The 19,512-nt window shown below is 43.7% G+C and overlaps 3 protein-coding genes and 1 pseudogene across 5 annotated transcripts in view; 2 read left to right on the forward strand and 2 right to left on the reverse strand.

Moving 5' to 3' along the window:
• Positions 1 to 17,764, reverse strand: part of LOC141381532 (uncharacterized) — a 400,463-nt gene extending 382,699 nt beyond the window's left edge. Inside the window, exon 1 of the mRNA XM_087248626.1 lies at positions 14,826 to 17,764. Coding sequence (XP_087104752.1) covers positions 15,810 to 17,693 — 1,884 coding nt within the window. The 5' untranslated portion in view covers positions 17,694 to 17,764 and the 3' untranslated portion in view covers positions 14,826 to 15,809. The remainder of the gene's footprint in view (positions 1 to 14,825) is intronic.
• Positions 1 to 19,512, reverse strand: part of LOC100535035 (uncharacterized) — a 304,770-nt gene that overhangs the window by 10,532 nt on the left and 274,726 nt on the right. The window lies entirely within an intron of this gene.
• LOC137489657 (uncharacterized) lies at positions 936 to 8,539 on the forward strand. Its single transcript, XM_087249284.1, has 3 exons — positions 936 to 986; positions 1,561 to 1,710; positions 6,502 to 8,539. Exons 2-3 carry the CDS (start codon positions 1,626 to 1,628, stop codon positions 7,383 to 7,385), a joined length of 969 nt encoding a protein of 322 aa, XP_087105410.1. The 5' UTR covers positions 936 to 986; positions 1,561 to 1,625; the 3' UTR covers positions 7,386 to 8,539.
• LOC141381857 (uncharacterized) lies at positions 10,666 to 13,821 on the forward strand (annotated as a pseudogene). The gene is made up of 7 exons (XR_015482273.1): positions 10,666 to 10,683; positions 11,495 to 12,162; positions 12,541 to 12,586; positions 12,718 to 12,809; positions 12,882 to 12,991; positions 13,280 to 13,556; positions 13,636 to 13,821. The product of XR_015482273.1 is annotated as an uncharacterized LOC141381857 (transcript).

Here is a 19,512-nt window from a genome sequence, read left to right on the forward strand (position 1 = left end):
TATGGCAATTTTTTCATTCACAAACAGAAATTCACAAATAATTACTCATCATTTGCTCATTTTAGAATAGAATTTAACACTCTCCTAAAATCACTTCATCTTATCAACAATAAAACAATCTAAGATTCCTGAAATATTATGTAGATGTATTTAAAGAAGATTCTTGATTTTAGTTGCTTTCCTTATGGTGATTTGTTTAAGTGTCATTGTAATTTCATTCATTTGTTTAATTTTGTTTGTTTCATTTAGTAATTTTAGTATTATTATTATTATTATTATTAATACTTTAATTATATTAATATTTTTTTCCCTTTCTGTCTAATAGTATTATTTGTATTTGTATGTGATTTTAGATATTTTTTCTTATGACAAAAAAAAGTGAATCAACTGGAGAAAGGTTTGTTTAAAAGCTTTTACACAGATATAAAGCGTTTGATTAAAGTTTCAGGTTTTTCATCCAATACTAAAGGATGTACCTGCTGTTGACAATATTATTTATCCCTTTATACAACGTAATACTATTTTACTCAAAGTAAAGAGGACTATGGAACAACGTGAGTGTATTAAGAGTCTTAATGAAGGTTTAATTTTTTTAAATAAAATAATTTTACTTCAATCTAAGTATACATCACTATATATAAAAAATGCAGTACTAATTTTAATCAGCTCAGTTGTGGCTATTGTTTCTTGCTCGGACTTACTGGATTTATTTTTGTTAATTACTCTCACATAAATAAACTGTTGAATTATGTTGAGTTATTTTGTTTCTGTTCAAAGTTTTATTTATTTTAAACAGGAAATTTTTATTGCTTTGTTAATTTTTAACAGGATAAAAAGTCAAAACGCAGAGAAAAACTATAAATAATAAGTCATGACTAAAAGTAACTTAAGTGCAAAAAAAAAATGTTAAAAAGACTTTTATTTTGGCGTGGATTGTGACGTCATAAGCCTGCGCCGCTCCCGCGCTGTGATTCAACTGGAGAAAGGTTTGTTTTAAAGCGTTTACACTTATATAATGCGATTGATTAAAGTTAGTTTTTTTATTCAGTGATAAATTATGTACCTGCTGTTGACAATATTATTTTAACCCTTTATACAACGCAGTACTATTTAACTCACAGTAATGAGGTCTATTGTTTGAATAAAGATAGGATAAACTTTTTGTCCCCGAGACAAAATTTGTCTTGGGCAAAAAAATGCTACACGTTGCTGTAAGCAGACAATAAAGTAAACAAAACAAACAACAATTAAGAACATACTCAAATAAAGTTACAGGGATGTAAAAGCATGTAATAAGTGTTTTAATGAAAGTTTACTTTATTAAATAGTATAATGTCATTCCATTCTAAGTATACATCACTATAAGAAATGGAGTACTAGTTTTAATCAGGTCATTTGTGGCTTTTGTTTCTTGCTCTGACTTGCCTTATTTCTTTTTGTTAATTTCTTTCATACAAAGAAACTGTTGAAGTAAGTGTTGAAGAGAAGTTATTTTGTTTCTGTTCATTGTTTTATTTATTTTAAACGGAACATTTTTATTGTTTTGGTCATTTTAAGCAGGACAAAGTGTCCAAACACAGAGAAAAACTCCTGCTGAAGCGACTGATCTACACACTGTTATAGAGATGGCGTTTATTAAAGAGGAGAGTGAAGATGTGAAGATTGAAGAAACAATTACAGTCAAACAGGAAGATCCACAGGAACAAACAGGTTAGTTTTCATTCTCATAGACCAACTCAGTCATTTAATCCTCATTCAGATATATTTTAATAATAAGAATACTAAATTAAATCCATCTTGCAGCCCTGAGTGTGCTGCCTAGTTCTCCTAAATGCACTTAAGCACTCATTGAAAGACAGAATGAGTTTCATCTGTTACTTGTTCTCATGTCTTTTGTCATTCTTTTATGTATTATTAGTCTCCCATTTTCATGATCATGGGCCAAAAATATAGTTATCGTGATGATAATACGATTAATCTCGCAATCTATATACCCTTTCATTATGTTCTTGGCTGTTTTTGACCCATTGGCTTCCATTATAACCACATTTTTTAACCGCAAAGCCATGACACCAAATAATCATGCGTTCTAGATTGTTGCTGTTTTCCTTGTTGGGAAGAGGTCAAATGTGTCATTTTTACTGTTGATCATCAGTTGGCTGCATTCACCCTTTAGATGGGCCTGTTCAAAAAAGTTTCTGTCTTTTATTTGGAGTTCAGTGGAGTAAAACAGCAGATTATAGTGTGAGTGCATAAATACACTTTATAGTGGGACCAACAGATTTAACCCAAAAATGACCAGTCTATCAGATGAAGAAGAGCAGGAGTCAGAGATTCAATTAAAAGAAAGTTTACTGTAGATAGTTTGCAGTTTCATCAGCAGAGGCCAGCTTAAACACTCACAACAAGTTTGTAAAGCGCTCTACATACAATCTCAGAACAACAACAATTAGATGTCTAGAATTCTCTCTTTTCTCTCTATGCAAACTGTTTTAAGAAATGTGTCAGTAAAGTGCACTGAAACTTTACAAAAACAAAACACACAGGGAATATTTGAACCTATCAGTTTACAATATACTGATGCCTGTTTTTCCAGGCTTTATTGGTGAAAATGGTCAGAAACGTTGGACCATTATTGCCTTTTTAGCATAAGCAGAGGAGAGAAACTAGCCAGACAGTAATCTGTGAATTGTGGAGCGGGCAAAATCTAAAGAAACATGTATTTTTTAGTAAGTGTACTTTTTTGTTATTGTTGTTGTTGTTGTTGTTGCTTTTATTCTTGCCATAATAAAAATATGTATTTGTAGGGCAGCCCATGTTCTGCTGTCATTAATATTTAAGAAATTATAATGGGTAAAACTGTCCGAGATATGAACAAAAGCAAGTGATGCACCAAAGTTTGATAAAAAAAATCTTGAATGGTCATAAAAATCCTTATATCATTAAAATAATTTATAAAAACAAAAAATCTATTTAGTTTAAAAACATTGAACGATATTAACGAAATGACGTAGTTTCGGAAACTTTCTACTTCTCTGTTTATCCGTCTGACTTTACAGTGGGTTGCTTTTGACCGCCCCCTGTCATTTTCAAGAATATCACAATGGCGAACAAGGCGAGTAAGGCCTCGTCCATTTCGCGAGGTGAGCGTGCAGTCAGCGGTGGTGTGTGATGCGGTGCCAGGCTAGAGTATTCACCTTATTCTTCGCCGACGAGCGGGCGGAACCATTTGAATCTTTTTGGCACGAGACTTCCGGTCTCATTCACTTACATTCATTTTTAGACATTAAAAACTGCTATTTTCACAGTTTGATGTTGAAAACTGATATTTCCTTATTATATTATTCTACTTGGTCTGTATAGTCATGCAAACATTTGCTTGTTGAGCAAGTAGTTTGACCATTTTCTGCCGTTTATTATTCCTAGTCATTTCTACCTTAGGCGACTGAATCGGAAGTTCTAAAACAATCGCGAAAACAGGCGCACTTCCGCATTTTAGACTAAGGTCAATAAATCCAGCTTCTCTCTCTTTCTCCCTCTCTCACACACACATACACACACACACACTATACTCCATATATAAGGCAGAAACTTTTTTGCACTGAAACTGATAATCAATTTTAAAAATCACAAATCTCTTCCCAACAGGGAAATGTAATGGTGATGTGGGAATGGTGATCCCCCCCAAAAATACAATAAACAAATATTAAACAAATATGTTTGTCACTTGTTTTTAAGTAGTTAATCTTGGGCGCCAGACAGAATATCTGTCAAAATACATTTCAAACAAAATATACCACGGCTAGCTCTCACCACCAGTTACAAATAATAAAAAATAAATAAATAAATAAAATAACAAACAATGAGAACCAGAAAAAAACTCAGATAATTGCTGTAATTGTCTAAATAAAGTTTGTATTAGTCAATAATATTAATAAAAAATACTTTTCACACACAAACAGCAGTATCAACAACAAAACAAACAATATAACAATGAAACGCAGAACCCTCAGCACTTATAACTCAAATGAAAGAAAAAAATGCAAATGATTTCAGGCCAGCAGATTTGTCTGATTTGAAAACGGGGAAAATAATAATGATAACAATAGTACGGGGAGAAAACAAAACAAGAGAAACAAAATGAGCATTTGGGCAAAGAAAACAAAAACTTTTGCTTCTTACCCACGGAGTGGAGTGGTCAAGGGACATGAGTGGGGAATGGCGAATGTGGATGTGAAGGTTGAGGGTGTTGTTGAACCCAGCCGGTGAGTTGGCAGCTGACTCCATGCCAGCGAGAAAGATAAATCGGTGAGTTGATTTTGTTCAGGACACACTGCACTGAAGTCTTTTGTGCAGTGGCGTAAAGCAAAATGCGGAGGCCCCCCTGCAGGGATCGCTGACGGGGCCCCCTGATGAAGTTTGGGGGGGGGATGGATGCGTCATACGTCAATTTGCATATCACTGACGTCATCACGTTCTACTGTTTCTGTTTGTTTAACAGCCTATGGTTAATAAAGGGGTATTAATAATTGCACTACACTTTATAAAAGCATGTTTATTTAACTAAATGTATTGCTGTTTGAATACAGTATGTCATTATAGATGTGTAGTGAATGTGCAGTAATCTCTCATATGTAATAAACTCAGACAAGTTTACAAACTGTCACTAAAATATCTGTGATTGTGAACAAGAAAAGAATAAACGGTCCAATTAAATTGTTAAAATAAAGGAGAAGTAGATCGGATTGACTGTACAAGGGAAATACCTTCACACTGCCTGTGCTAAACCATTTGTCGTCGGTACGCAGAGGGGTGATCTGCTCTCGGGCTGCAGGTGGGAGAGGCTGCTGTACGAGGACTGACTAGGCCGCCTGTCAGTGCTGTGAGGCGGGGGAGGGGTCGGCGGCATCACACGCAGCTCGTTGAGAAGAGTAGGGACGGTACAGTATGGACAAATGACAGTCTACAAAAAAAATCTCCAATAACACACAAAAAAGTCGATAGATTTGTCGCTAGGGGGGTCTGAAAAATCGCTAAATCTAATGACAAAGTCGCTAAGTTGGCAACATTGGCGGCAAGCAATCAGAATGAAGTAGTCCACCGCTTGAGAGGTGTTCAGAGAACACAGACCTGTGAACTTTGGTTCCGACTACAGTTGTTCCCAAGAGTTTGATTATTGCGGTTGCCGAATTATCAATTATTGAAAATCGCAACAAGCGGGGCCCCCTAATCACACGGGGCCCCCCCGCGGTGCGTGCCCTGCGGGCCCGTCCGCTACACCACTGCTTTAGTGACGCACACATTCAACGACGTCACGTGCACTTCAGTAACAAGACAGCGGTCTTTGCTCTGTTGCTTCAATACATACTTCCGCTTTTTGTTTCTCACAGCCAGTCGTTAAGTTTACACTGCTCATCTCGACCCGACTTCTCTACTCGTTTCCCCACTCTGCAACAGTTCAGTCAACCTCTCTTTCTTCTACACACCACATAATGCTGCCTTCTTTAACTCTCCTCATCCTCCTTTATTCTCTCACCCATTTCCTTTTTGCCGTCACAAAGAACACCAACAATCATAAATTCATGAATATGTGCTGTCATGGCTTTGCAATAAAAAATGTTCTTATAATAGAGGTCAATGGAGAAAAAACAGCCATGAATATAATGAAAAGGGAGTAAATTTGCCCAGAGTGTATTGAGGTTTTTAAAAAAATTTTTTAAAGCATTTTCCCATTGATGGGGACTTCATTGTGTCTTGATGAATTTATTACTCTCATTTATATGCTTATTTGAGTGATTTCCATGTTGTTGTTGTTATTATTATTTATTGTATTTTATTTGCACTATAAAAATTTTTATAATAGAGGCCAATAGAGCATTTTTCCAGAATATGTCAAAATAAGATGTCCCCAAATATTAGTCCATTTGCTGAAACACCGAGAACGTTTTGGCCAAATTAAGCCTCAAAATCACCCCGGAATGGATGAAAATGACCCAACAGCACACAAGGGGAAAGGTGCACATTCCAGCCTTTATGCAGATGCTGTACAGGTATGTCTCATATCTGTGAGGCAAATATTCAGCTGTTACCCCAGAACTTTTTTTCTGATACATTTACCAGTCAGGCACACAATGAACAAGTGTTCCCTGTCTGCTTTACAAATCGTAGAAATCTTTGTTTTATCAATATGACCAAAATGACTTTTATGAAAAACTCTGAAAACTGGACTGACACTGTTTAAATTTACTATAACTTCTATGTTAAGCAGCTTTGACACAATTTACATTGTAAAAGCAGTAGATAAATAAAGATGAATTGAATTGAATCTGCTTAAATGTGTACACGTTAATGGACCTAACAAAATATGATCTGATTTATTTTACATTTAATGTGAATCAAAATTACAGTGTGTGAAGCCAATGTTTTCAGTGTCTTTTCACTTTTCAGCTTTTGATGAGAGTTTTTAAGACTTAATGAAAACTAATGTTTTATTTATTTCAGACCTAATTGAAGAGAATGAGGAGAGTAAAGAGGAGGAACATCATGTCAAAATTGAGGAAAAAACTCATTTACAGACTGATGGTGTTTTAAAAAGGAGAGACAAGAATCGTTTCACCTGCACTCAGTGTGGAAAGAGTTTGGCAAGCAAAAGCAAACTTAAGATTCACATGATGATCCACACTGGAGAGAAACCATTCACATGCACTCAGTGTGGAAAGAGTTTCAACATATCATCTCACCTTAATCACCACATGAGGATCCACACTGGAGAGAAGCCATTCACATGCGCTCAGTGTGGAAAGAGTTTCAACCAATCATCTCACCTTAATTATCACATGATGATCCACACTGGAAAGAAACCATTCACATGCACTCAGTGTGCGAAGAGTTTCAACCAATCATCACACCTTAATCTACACATGATGATCCACACTGGAGAGAAACCATTCACATGCACTCATTGTGGGAAAAGTTTTAACTGCTCATCACACCTTATTCAACACACGAGGATCCACACTGGAGAGAAACCATTCACATGCACTCAGTGTGGGAAGAGTTTCAGCCACTCATCACACCTTAATCTACACATGAGGATCCACACTGGGGAGAAACCATTCACATGCACTCAGTGTGGGAAGAGTTTCAGCCAATCATCACACCTTAATCTACACATGAGGATCCACACTGGAGAGAAACCATTCTCATGCACCATTTGTGGGAAAAGTTTTAACTGCTCATCACACCGTAATCAACACATGAGGAGCCACACTGGAGAGAAACCATACACATGCACTCAGTGTGGAAAGAGTTTCAGCAAATCATCATCCCTTAATAAACACGTTGAACGAACTCATGGGCATATTGCAGTGGTCAACACAAGCTGAATCTGAAATCCTGGGCATCTGCAAATTGTCTCTGTCTTTAACTGGCTTAAGGGCTTAAACCATCACGATAACAAAGCACCAATACTTTGGCCGCAGATGTTCCAGGTACCCTTCAGCAAAATTAGTAAATGATTTAAACTAAACAAAGGGGCTTTACAGGATTTTCAGCAGGAACCGCCTCACGAGACTTTTAAATGACTCCTCTACATGGTCATGTGCTTTGGGCACATCCTGTCAGATGCACAATTTCATAGAGACAAAGAGATCTCTAGAAACATTAATGCATACAAATGAAAGACAATCTCTTAAAATATTAGAATGTTTTAACCCTTAAAGCAGATTAAATTGATCTGCGTGTGTCTGAAATGTATGATATCTGGTCTTGAATGAAAGCTAGTGACATTTGCAATCTGTTGGTTTAAATGAAAAACTAGTAGTACAAACAGTATTCATCTTGTAACATTTGATGTAAGATAATTTTAATCTTGCAAGAGTTTTACCATGTAAAATTTACATGCAGTCTGTTAATGATTGACCCTTTCTACGTGGGCACGCGGTGTGGCCCCGCCCTTCATGGCAACTGCTCATTGGCAGGCAGTGCCATAGGGATGGATCAGACCAGGTCACTTAAAAACACCCTGCAACAAAGAAACTTTGCTTTGAAACCGCACGAACTTCCGCAAACCGACATTCAGCAGTCCGTCACCTTAGTAACCCAGAACTACCCACCCACGAGCGAGGGAATTCCAAGGATGTCACAGAAGCCACCAGCCAATCAGGAGCACTGTGTTTACCCAAGGCCAACTGGTGAGGGAGATTCATCTTCAGCAAAGGTGCAAGTAACAAACAAACGTTGTCTCTTGCTGATCTGGAGCAGATTGATCGTAAGCAGTTAAAGATAAGCCATATCTCTGCTTTTGTGGTTTCTCAGGTGTGATTCTAAGATCTTGTTAGAAGTTTGTAACGAACAAACGTTACATGCTTTGTGTTACAAGGTGGTGTTACAAGTTTTAGAATGAATTTGGGATGGTTGTTAACTCTTTACATCCTCTGAACTGCCTCTGTGTGTGCGAGTTTGTTTGTTGTTTGCTTATTACGTAGTTAGTTTCATGTATCGTAGTGTAGCTCAATAAATCTTTGTTCTCATTTTGTAAGAATTGTGTTCTTGTTTATGTGCTTCTAAGTCATTGCCTCGAGCTGTAGATCTTGTTACCTTGCTAAAAGTTAACTCAGTACTGTGTTATGTTATTACCGTTGGCCACGTAAATAATATTAACAAGATTGGTAAGATACAATGACTTCAATTTGCAAGACAAATGGTAGATAAAGTGTGAATCTTTTAATCTGATTCAGTCTGACTCAATTGAGTCAAATCAATGATACAAATCTTTAAGATCCGGTACATTGAAATGAGCTAATAAACCCTGGTCGATCTTAAAATGTAGGTTGATCCCCTACCACATGATGAGCCGTACTGTAGAGAAACCATTCACTTGCACTTAAGCCACGGTCACACTGGACTTTTCTCCCCATAGATTTCCATTCATACGCACGCGAATGCGCCAGACCGGAAATGCAAGTTCGTGCATCAAGTTTTGCAGTTCACTGCATTGTAAAGTTCAAGCTTGGTGAACTCTGACCTGCGAAATCACATCACTTGACAGTGTGAGACCAATCGAATATCAAAACATGACTTCTCTGGACAGAAATGTAAAATATGGACCAACCGCTCTCCTTTTTAATGTCTAAAAATCTTATTTAATCCCGCCCCTTTTTGCAGTGCCGTACAACAGAATTTTTCATGCTCAATGCTCTAATGTGACCGCAGCTTCGGTGTGGAAAGTTTCAGCAACTCCTCAGACCTTAATAAATGTATGAAGACCCACACTGGAGAGAAACAATTGACATCTACTCAGTGTGGGAAGAGTTTCAACGAATCAGCAGAAGAGTTTCAACGAATCAGCAAAACTTAATGACCACATGAAGATCCACACTGGTGTGAAAGAGTATGTGTGCTTGAGTGTGTGAAGACTTTTATTACAGCTCCAAAATTTAAACTGCACCAGGCGATTCACACTGGAGAGACCGTATAAGTGTTTACAATGTGACAAGAGGTTTAATCACTTAACACATCTGAAAACACACACTGGAGAGAAACCGTACAGATCTGGGGCCTCATGTATCAACGCTGCGTACGCACAAAAACTTTGCGTACGCCAGGTTTCACGCTCAGAATCGCTCACGTTTGGATTCACTAACAATGAACTGAACGTGGGAATGTGCGCAGGTTCACGGCAGCTTTCTGGCAGGCGTACGCACATTTTTTGTGCGTGTCTGTTTTATTTCCATTGGCGACTCCTAGAGGCAGTTGTGTTAAATTCCATTCTACAAAGTGTCTGAGCCTTGCAATGGCAGCTGTATGAGACGGGTTCAGCAGGTATATAAGGTTTCCATACCATACATTTGACCAGCTAAACATTAAAGCACAATTTGCAGCAGTCGCCTGTTTTCCCAATGTAATCTGAGCAATCTACCGCACGAACATTGCTATAAAGACACTATTTGAAGATGAATTTGCATGCGTGAATCAGAAACATTTCCATTCAATAAATGTGCAAATAAAATATGATGCTTATTGATATGAACTTATTGATGATTCCTACTTGTCTTTCTCGTGATAAATAGTTGGCAAAATCTGATATGTAGCGGGGGAAAAAACAAGAAAGAGTTCATCAGACGCTGGATTCGAGCCGAGTTCATGCTCGAACGTATCAATTCATGATCACATGTATGGCGGCATATCAATGCCAATATTAATCGAGCGCAGAGGTGATGTTTGCGCGCGAGGAGAAGTGAACCGTGAGCAGATTACAGGTTTACACGCGAGAAAACAACAGCTCGCGAGCGCACAGGGGATCTTCACGCGCGCGCTCAACTGATCCAGCGCGAGAAAACAAGTCCCGCGCGCGCACATCATCATCTGTGCGCACGATATACGCTCTCGCGAGCGAGGTCATGCATACAGCGCGCGCGCGATCAGTTCTCTCCGCTCGCTCGCTGGTTCTTCTCTCTGCTCGCGCGAAACAGTTAGATTTTTGTCAGTCCTGGGGCGGGACTTGGTTCACTTGTTATCTCTAGCGCTATTGGCTACTCTACCTTTCCGGAAGTTAGCCGGGATTGGACGCCGATTAAACGACGAACCATAATTCACGTGATCTTATCACCACGTAAGTTATCATTTTTATAAGTTAGTAGCACGTAAGTTATCATTTCATTTATTATGAAAATTATTGCCTTTGTTAGAAAAGGTAGTTATTAGAAACTTTATTAACAGGCGCCCTGTTTACTGACATATTGTCTTGTTAAATCGACTAATCTACTTAATCTTTAATTTATATTTAATTTACACAAAGCAAATTAAAATTTTTATTATGCTTACTTTGTAGTCAAAGTATCAATACTTCATCAATATATGCAATTGCACCATTGAAGGTAATAAAACTACATTATTCACAAACTAGTGTATACTTTATATTTGGTATTCTGTTCAAATAAAGTATATAGCATTGCACATTGTATTTTTTCTTTCACATTTAAGTTTTCATTATATAATTTTTGTTTAGAGGGTGCACCGCAAAAAATGCTTTTCTTGTTTGGATTTTGTCTTGTTTCTAGTATAAATATCTAAAATCTCTCATATCAAGAAGAATTTTCTTGACGAGCAAAACATATTGTCTTGTTTTGAGAAATAATATGCCAATGTGAGTTTTTCCTTAAAACAAGCTAAATAATCTGCCAATGGGGTAAGCAAATTAATCTTGTTTTTTCTTTTGACGTAAGATTATTTTGCTTACCCCATTGGCAAAAACTCAATTAATATTAATATATTATTTCTCAAAACAAGACAATATGTTGTGCTTGTGTAGAAAATTCTTCTTGATTTAGGAATTTTTAGATATTTGGAATAGAAACAAGACAAAAAATCTAAGTGAGAAGAGCATTTTTGCAGTGAGTATACTTACAGCATTATTTATTATGATTTTGATAGTTTACAAAGACTAATTTCTGTTTCTGATGGATTACATCTTTTGCTAATCTGTATTTTGCAGCAGATTCTAAAAAAGCATCTTTTGGAAGACATTCTTTCCAAGTTTGAGAGAACACTTTTGAGATCTCCACTTGATGTGGATTACCTGACGTTTGTGTGTCGCCAGCAACTGTATCTCCTGCAAGCACTTTCAAGGCATGTGGAAATTTCCCAGGAAATAGTGCAGGCTTTGCAGCAAGTGTTTGAATTGGCACAACAACCATCAAACTTCATGGTTTCCCGAGCAGTGATGGAATTAACTGGCCTGAGAGGTCGTCCAAAGTTTGCTATTGGGAGAAAAGAATTGGAGGAGTTGCTGCAGACAAACCTTCCTGTGCCCTGCATTGCAAAAATAATAGGCATTTCTACTAGAACGGTCTTCAGAAGGATGAGTGAGTTTGGCCTTTCCGTCTCAGGGCTGTACAGCAGCATTACTGATGAGGAGTTGGATAATACTGTAAAAGCCATTAAAGATGACATGCCTGCTGCTGGCTACAGAATGGTCAGAGGCAGGCTGTTGTCTTTAGGCATGCGTGTGCAGTGGCAGAGGATAGCAGCCTCTATGCACAAAGTTGATTCAGTGGGAATCCTGTCTAGAATGGCTAGATTGGGATGTGTTGTGCGAAGAACATACTCTGTTCCAGGGCCCCTGTCTCTTGTGCATGTAGACACCAATCACAAATTGATACGGTAAGTTTTTAAGTTTAAATTTATTTATTTTGAATTGCATATGTTTTTCTAACAATAGAAAAGTATTTAAAAGCCTTGGATTATAAAGTTAGCCAAACAAAATTACAATAACAGCGCTCTTGCCTCACAGCAAAAAGGTCGCTGGTTTGAGCCTCAGCTGGGTCAGTTGGCGTTTCTGTGTGTAGTTTGCATGTGTTACGTAGGTTTCCTCTGGGTGCTCCGGTTTCCCCCACAAGTCCAAAGAAATGTGGTACTGGTGAATTGGGTAGGCTAAATTGTCCATAGTGAATGAGTGTGTATGAGTGTTTCCCAGTGATGGGTTGCAGCTGGAATGTCATCCGCTGCAATATTGCTATTTTTTTTCTATCTTGGAAATAGATACAACATTGTGATATTTGGTGGTCTGGATGGTTATTCCAGGAAGGTATGTTTTCATTTATTTTTTTTAATGATGTCACCTGATATTAGACCTATTTCCATTACAAATTGACTACGAAAAATTTTTGTATGTATTTCTACAAATCTGTACTTATTGTTTTTTTTTATTATTTGCAGATTATGTACTTGAATGCAGCAAACAACAACCTGGCATCAACAGCATTTCACTTCTTCACAGAAGCAGTTCAAAAATTTGGCTTACCGTCAAGGTGTGCGTAGTTGTATAAATACAAACAAAAAAAGCTTTTTTTAAAAAATGTTTAATATTCTTCTCACATAAGGGTAAGGGGAGACCATGGAGTGGAAAACGTGAATATAGCCAGGTTCATGTTTTCTTCAAGGGGCACTGACCGTGGAAGTTTCATAGCTGGAAAAGTGTCCATAATCAAAGGTAAAGTACAATTGTCTAAATTTTATAAAATGTTTTCATTTTTTTATTTTATAAAATGTAATCGCTTCATAAATATTATTTTAGTAAACTTACTTATACTTTGACCAAAATGTTTTTAGTATGTTATTAACTTTATACAACATGACATTGCATGTAGTTTTATTTTTTGAATTAGTACATCAGTCGGTATAGCAGCTTGTTATTAAAAACTATTTTAATATATTAGTATTTTGATCATTTTAGATGTCTTCTCTTTGTTGCTTTTTTATCTCATTGTGTTTCTAATAGGATTGAACGCCTTTGGTGTGATGTCAGAGTTGTTGTGATAAACAAGTACTTGGCCATGCTACACTCCCTGGAAGATGAAGGATTGCTGGATTTATCAGCGGTTGTAGACCTGTTCTGTCTTCACTACACCTTCCTCCCAAGACTTCAGGCAGACTTGGACACCTTCACAGAATCGTGGAATCATCATCCACTCTCCTCAGAGAGCAATCGAAGTCCAGAACAGCTATGGCAGGTTGGACTGATGCAAAGAAATACCGGCCAATCAGAGAATCATGAGGTAATGTAACCCTGCATTACTTTTTAAGGTATTAATTGAGATTATTGTTTAACAGTATGTTTAACTCCTATATCTCCAGGATATTGAAGAGCCAGATGTGGATTGGGACATAGCAGCGTCTTATGATGCTTGTGAAGATGTCAGAGTTGTTGTTCCAGAATTCGAGTGCCCTTTGAGTTCAGATGGATTGAGGTTACTCGAAATTCAACTGAATTCAACTGATCCCACTCTTGAGGTCAAAGAACGTTCGAGGTTACAGAAGTAACCCTTCGTTCCCCGAGGAGGGGAACGGAAGTGCCATGAATGGGAGGATTCGGATCAGAAGCCGCTTGTCTGGAGAGTATTGAACGGGCCAATGAAGAATTAATTGGCAGCGTAAGCTTGCGCAGGTGTGCGACATCTGCAATTATCTCAGCATATAAGCACACCTGAAGCCAGCAGACGCCATCCTTTTAAGCTGAAGAGACTTTCAAACAGCTAAGGGACAGTCATTATGGCGACGGAATATGGCACTTCCGTTCCCCTCCTCGGGGAACGAAGGGTTACTTCTGTAACCTCGAACGTTCCCCTTCGGTTGGGGAACTTCAGTGCCATGAATGGGAGAATGGAAAGCGCCACAATGACTGCACCTTACCAACACCCCCGATGAGGAGATAGTCAAGCAAGCGTGACGCACCCACATCATGGGGGGCGCGGTCCTCCAACGTGTCCCTGGCCCTAATTTATCCTACTTCAACAGAAGTTTTACGGATTTAGATATATTTTTTGGGAAGTCGTGAGCATCTAGATAATTCTAGGAATACGACAGTACGTTGGGAAGCGTGCAATCCCGATAGGGAGGACGCTGCGGAGGCCATCCGTTACCCAAGGGGGGATAGATGGCAGAATTTACATATGGACTAGCCCTAAAAAGGGGGAGTACGCATAGCAAAGAGTGGTTAGCGGAGAGGGAAGACACGGGTCCGCCCAGGGGGGGGACTTAACCGTGGCGGAATAAGCATATGGGATCGCCTAGTGGGGATCACGCATAGCAGGCACCTATACCCAAAACGCGGGCTGACCAGCGGGCAGACCTACAACGTAGTGGGCCAACAAGTGACTCCTCCGCTGAGTCAGTGCTGGGGGCCACGGAGGAATCTGCAGGGCTCACCTGACGGGGAACTTTACTGACAGATAAAAAAGGCACACGTATCTCCGTGTTAAGGAGAATGGCGCAGCAAGCGTGTTTCAACACCCTACCGAGTTGTCTCCTCAATCACCAAGGGTTACCTAATACCCTTGAGGAAACCGGCTCCACTCGCAGATTGTAAAACCTTGCAAATGTGTTGGGTGTCGCCCAGCCCGCAGCTCTACAGATGTCTGTTAGAGAGGCGCCGCGTGCACGCGCCCAAGAGGATGCAACGCTCCGAGTGGAGTGTGCACGTACTCCCGGGGGACACGGCTGACCTCGACTCGAATAAGCGAGTGAAATGGCATCCACAATCCAGTGGGATAATCTTTGTTTCGATACGGCACTTCCCTGCTGCCGACCGCCATAACAGACAAAGAGCTGCTCAGATGATCTAAAATTCTGAGTACGGTCCACATAAATGCGCAGAGCGCGAACTGGACAAAGTAAAGAAAGGGCTGGGTCTGCCTCCTCCGGGGGCAGCGCTTGCAGGTTCACTACCTGATCTCTAAAGGGGGTGGTAGGAACCTTGGGCACATAACCGGGGCGGGGTCTCAGGATAACGTGAGAGTAATCCGGCCCGAATTCCAGGCACGAGTCACTGACCGAAAATGCCTCCAGGTCCCCGACCCTCTTGATGGAGGCCAACGCAACCAGCAGAGCTGTCTTCAGGGACAGAAATCTTAGAGATACTGATTCGAGTGGCTCAAAGGGATCGGATCGCAGACTCGTGAGAACGAGGGCGAGATCCCAAGAGGGCATGAGAGGGGGGCGAGATGGATTAATTCGCCTAGCACCCCTAAGGAACTGGATGACCAGGTTATGCTTTCCCACGGTGCCGCCAGCTACCGCGCTATGATAAGCGGAGATGGCGGCCACGTAAACCTTGAGAGTGGAGGGCGACAGCCTGCTGTCCAACTTCTCTTGAAGGAAAGAGAGCACAACACTAATCTGGCAATTTCGGGGGTCTTCTCTGCGAGAGACGCACCATTCAGTGAATAGACTCCACTTCAGGGCGTAGGCGCGCCTCGTGGAGGGGGCTCTAGCCTGAGTGATGGTATTAACCACCGCAGTCGGTAGGTTACCTAAGTCTTCCTCGCGTCTAGGGACCACACGTGGAGGTTCCAAAAATCGGGGCGAGGGTGCCAGATGGTGCCCTGTCCCTGAGAGAGTAGGTCCTCTCTCAAAGGGATCCGCCAGGGGAGGGCCGTCGCGAGGAGTGAGAGCTCTGATATCCAGGTCCGGTTGGGCCAAAGGGGCGCAACTAGCAGAACCTGTTCCTCGTCCTCCCTGACCTTGCACAGAAACTGCGCGAGCAGGCTCACTGGGGGAAACGCATACTTGCGCATGCCCCGAGGCCAGCTGTGGGCCAGTGCATCCGTGCCGAGATAGCCCTCGGTCAGGGAAAAAAACAACTGGCAGTGAGCGTTCTCGGGGGAAGCAAACAGATCGATCTGGGCCTCCCCGAATCGCGCCCATATCAGCTGAACAGACTCGGGGTGGAGTCTCCATTCTCCAGGGCGTAACAGCTGTCGTGAGAGCGCATCGGCTGCACGATTGAGCGTGCCTGGGACGTGAATGGCGCGCAGCGATTTCAGCCGCGGGTGACTCCAGAGGAGCAGACGGCGGGCGAGCTGAGACATGCGGCGAGAGCGCATACCCCCCATGCGGTTGATATACGCCGCCGCCGCCGTACTGTCCGTCCTGACCAGCACGTGTTGCCGCTCCAGCACCGGTAAAAAGCGGTGGAGAGCGAGGAACACTGCCAACAGCTCTAGGCGATTGATATGCCAATGCAGCTGGGCACCCTTCCAGAGGCCCGCAGCCACATGCCCGCGACACACGGCCCCCCAACCCGTGTTGGAAGCGTCTGTTGAAACAACAACATGGCTGGACGCCTGTCCTAGAGGCACACCGGCCTGTAGGAACGAGGGGTCGTTCCAAGGGCTGAGGGCGCGGCGACACAGCGCAGTAACCGAGACCCGGTGTGTGCCCGCGTGCCATGCGCGTCTGGGGACCCGATCGTGAAGCCAGTGCTGAAGTGGTCTCATATGGAGCAACCCGAGCGGCGTGACGGCGGCTGCGGATGCCATATGCCCCAGGAGCCTCTGAAAGAACTTCAGTGGGACCACTAGTTTGCTGTCGAGCTCCCTCAGACAGTTCAGCAACAGGCGAGCGCGTTCCTCGGAGAGGTGCGCTACCATGGTGATCGAGTCCAGCTCCATCCCGAGAAAAGAAATCCTCTGCACGGGGGCGAGTTTGCTCTTTTCTCGGTTGACCTGAAGCCCCAGTAGGCGGAGATGCCGAAGCACCTTGTCCCTGTGCATAATCAATTGCTCCCGCGAGTGGGCTAAAATCAGCCAGTCGTCGAGATAATTGAGTATGCGAATGCCCGCGAGCCGAAGGGGCGCTAGGGCACCCTCCGCGAGTTTGGTGAAGACCCGCGGAGACAGAGAGAGCCCGAAGGGGAGGACCTTGTACTGCCACGCTCGACCCTCGAACGCAAACCGCAGAAATTGGCGGTGGCGTGGAAGAATGGAGACATGGAAATACGCGTCCTTCAGGTCTATGGCTGCAAACCAATCCCGAGGACGAACGCATTGGAGAATGCGCCTCTGCGTGAGCATTCTGAACGGCAGCCTGTGCAGACAGCGGTTCAAAACGCGCAGATCTAGGATTGGCCGTGACCCACCGCTCTTTTTGGGTACGATGAAGTATGGGCTGTAAAACCCACTCTCCATCTCAGCTGGAGGAACCGGCTCGATTGCACCCTTCGCCAGGAGGGCAGCAATCTCCTCTCGCAAGACAGGGGCGGACAGGGGGTTGACCCTGGAGAAATACACGCCCGTAAACTTGGGGGGCCGTTTCGCGAACTGAATCGCGTAACCGAGTCTGATTGTGCGTATGAGCCACCGCGAGGGGCTGGCCCGCGCTAACCAGGCAGGCAGAGCCCTCGCTAATGGAGTCATCGCTACAATCGCTGACGTACCAGCGGTGGGGCAGCGCGGAGTGGGTGTGCTGATCCGGGAAGCACGAGGGTCCCGCGGAAGAGCTGGAGGAGAGCGATTCGCTCTGGCTCCGCACCCTGACTCCGGAGAGGGGGCTGGAGGGCTGAGGGAAGGGAGACCGTCCCCCCAGCGCTCGTGAGCCACTGGCGAAGCACGTAGAGTCTGCGAGCCGGAAGGCAGCGCGTCCCGGACTGGCAGAACTCGTGCAGTCACATCCGGGGAAGGGAAAAAGTGGTCTTTTACTGATGTTTTGGTGGCACTGAAAAGTACCGTTGTTATCGGGGCCCCGCCCTCCAGCGGGGAAAGAGCAAGTTTCCTCTTCTCCGGATGGCCTGTCTCAGGGACGCTTCGCGGTCCGTTTACCGGACTTAACGGCGCCCTGGCTAGGAGGGGCTGCCTGCTTTCGAGGTGAACGCCGCGCCCGCTTGGCCGGAGGCGCAGGCGGGGGCGGGGCAGCACTCGTTGGCGGGCGCCCTCGGCGAGGAACAGCGGAGGTGGATGGCTCGGCGGGCGGAGCGGGCTTACGGCCACGCCGATAGATGACATTGCCCATCGCATCCGACTGCTCTTTCACCGCCTTGAATTCCTGGGTGAATTCACCGACGGTGTCGCCGAACAGGCCAGCCTGGGATATGGGCGAGTCAAGAAAGCGAACTTTGTCAACGTCGCGCATATCGGCCAGGTTTAGCCAGAGGTGGCGTTCCTGAACCACAAGTGTGGACATCGTCCTCCCCAGCGCACACGCGGTGGACTTAGTAGTCCGAAGAGCATAGTCGGTCGCGGTGCGCAGCTCATGTAATAAGCTTGGGTTGGACCCGCCCTCGTGCAGCTCGGCCAGCGCCTGCGCTTGGTAGCGCTGGTAGGTGGCCATCGCGTGCAAAGCAGAAGCAGCCTGGCCCGCAGCCTTATAAGCTCTGGCTCCGAGGGAGGCAGACAACCTACAGGCTTTGGACGGGAGGCGGGGCAAACCCCGCCACGTAGAGGCGCCGCGCGGACAAAGATTGACCGCGATAGCGCGCTCCACTGACGGGATCGCCTCATACCCCCTGGCAGCTCCGCCGTCAAGGGCGGTGAGGGCGGAGGCACTCGCAGCACGGGCAGAGAAAGGTGCCCTCCAGGACTGCGTGAGCCTACTGTGCACTTCCGGGAAGAAGGGGACGAGAGGCTTCGAAGGCTTCGCCTTCTGGTCCTCTACGTAGCACCCATCTAGTCGGTCCGGCCGCGGAGCTGGGGGATAAACCATCTCCAACCCCACGGCCGAAGCAGCCCGGGAAAGCACGGCTAACATGTCCGCTTCAGGATCCGATTTGACAGCGCTTACCTGCCCGGAGGGGGCGAGCGGGTCCGGATCTTCGTCGGACAGTGAAAACCCACCCTCCGATGCCGCGGAGGACATCTGATCTCCGGTGTCAGCGAGTGTGAGAGCTACCATATGGTTAGACGGATCACTCTCACCACCCGAAGCTTGGATGGAGCGCCGTGAGGAGCGAGAGGTCCGCGAGCCCGTGGGCGGCGGATTAGCTCCCGCTGAAACCCTCAGATCTGCCCGAGCGCCCGCTGCTTTTTTAGAACAGGAGGCAACTGGGGTGGCTCGCTCTCTTGCGAAAGTTAGCCGCGATCTTAGCTGTGCAACGGTCATGGCATCGCAATGACGACATGAACCGCCCGCGAGCACCGCATTAACATGCTGGACCCCCAAACATGCAATGCAGTGATCGTGTCCATCATCCGGAGACAGGAAACCCCCGCATCCAGAAACGCACAGTCGGAGCGCCATCCT

Source organism: Danio rerio, chromosome 4, assembly GCF_052040795.2.
Source record: "Danio rerio strain M-AB ecotype USA chromosome 4, GRCz13ab, whole genome shotgun sequence".
Classification (NCBI taxonomy): domain Eukaryota; kingdom Metazoa; phylum Chordata; class Actinopteri; order Cypriniformes; family Danionidae; genus Danio; species Danio rerio.

Bases quoted from the DNA above. Each gene is read 5' to 3' on its own strand.
- LOC137489657 (XM_087249284.1), top strand. From the start codon at position 1,626: ATGGCGTTTATTAAAGAGGAGAGTGAAGATGTGAAGATTGAAGAAACA. The intron at 1,711-6,501 runs GTTAGTTTTCAT...TATTTATTTCAG, and splicing joins AGATCCACAGGAACAAACAG to ACCTAATTGAAGAGAATGAG.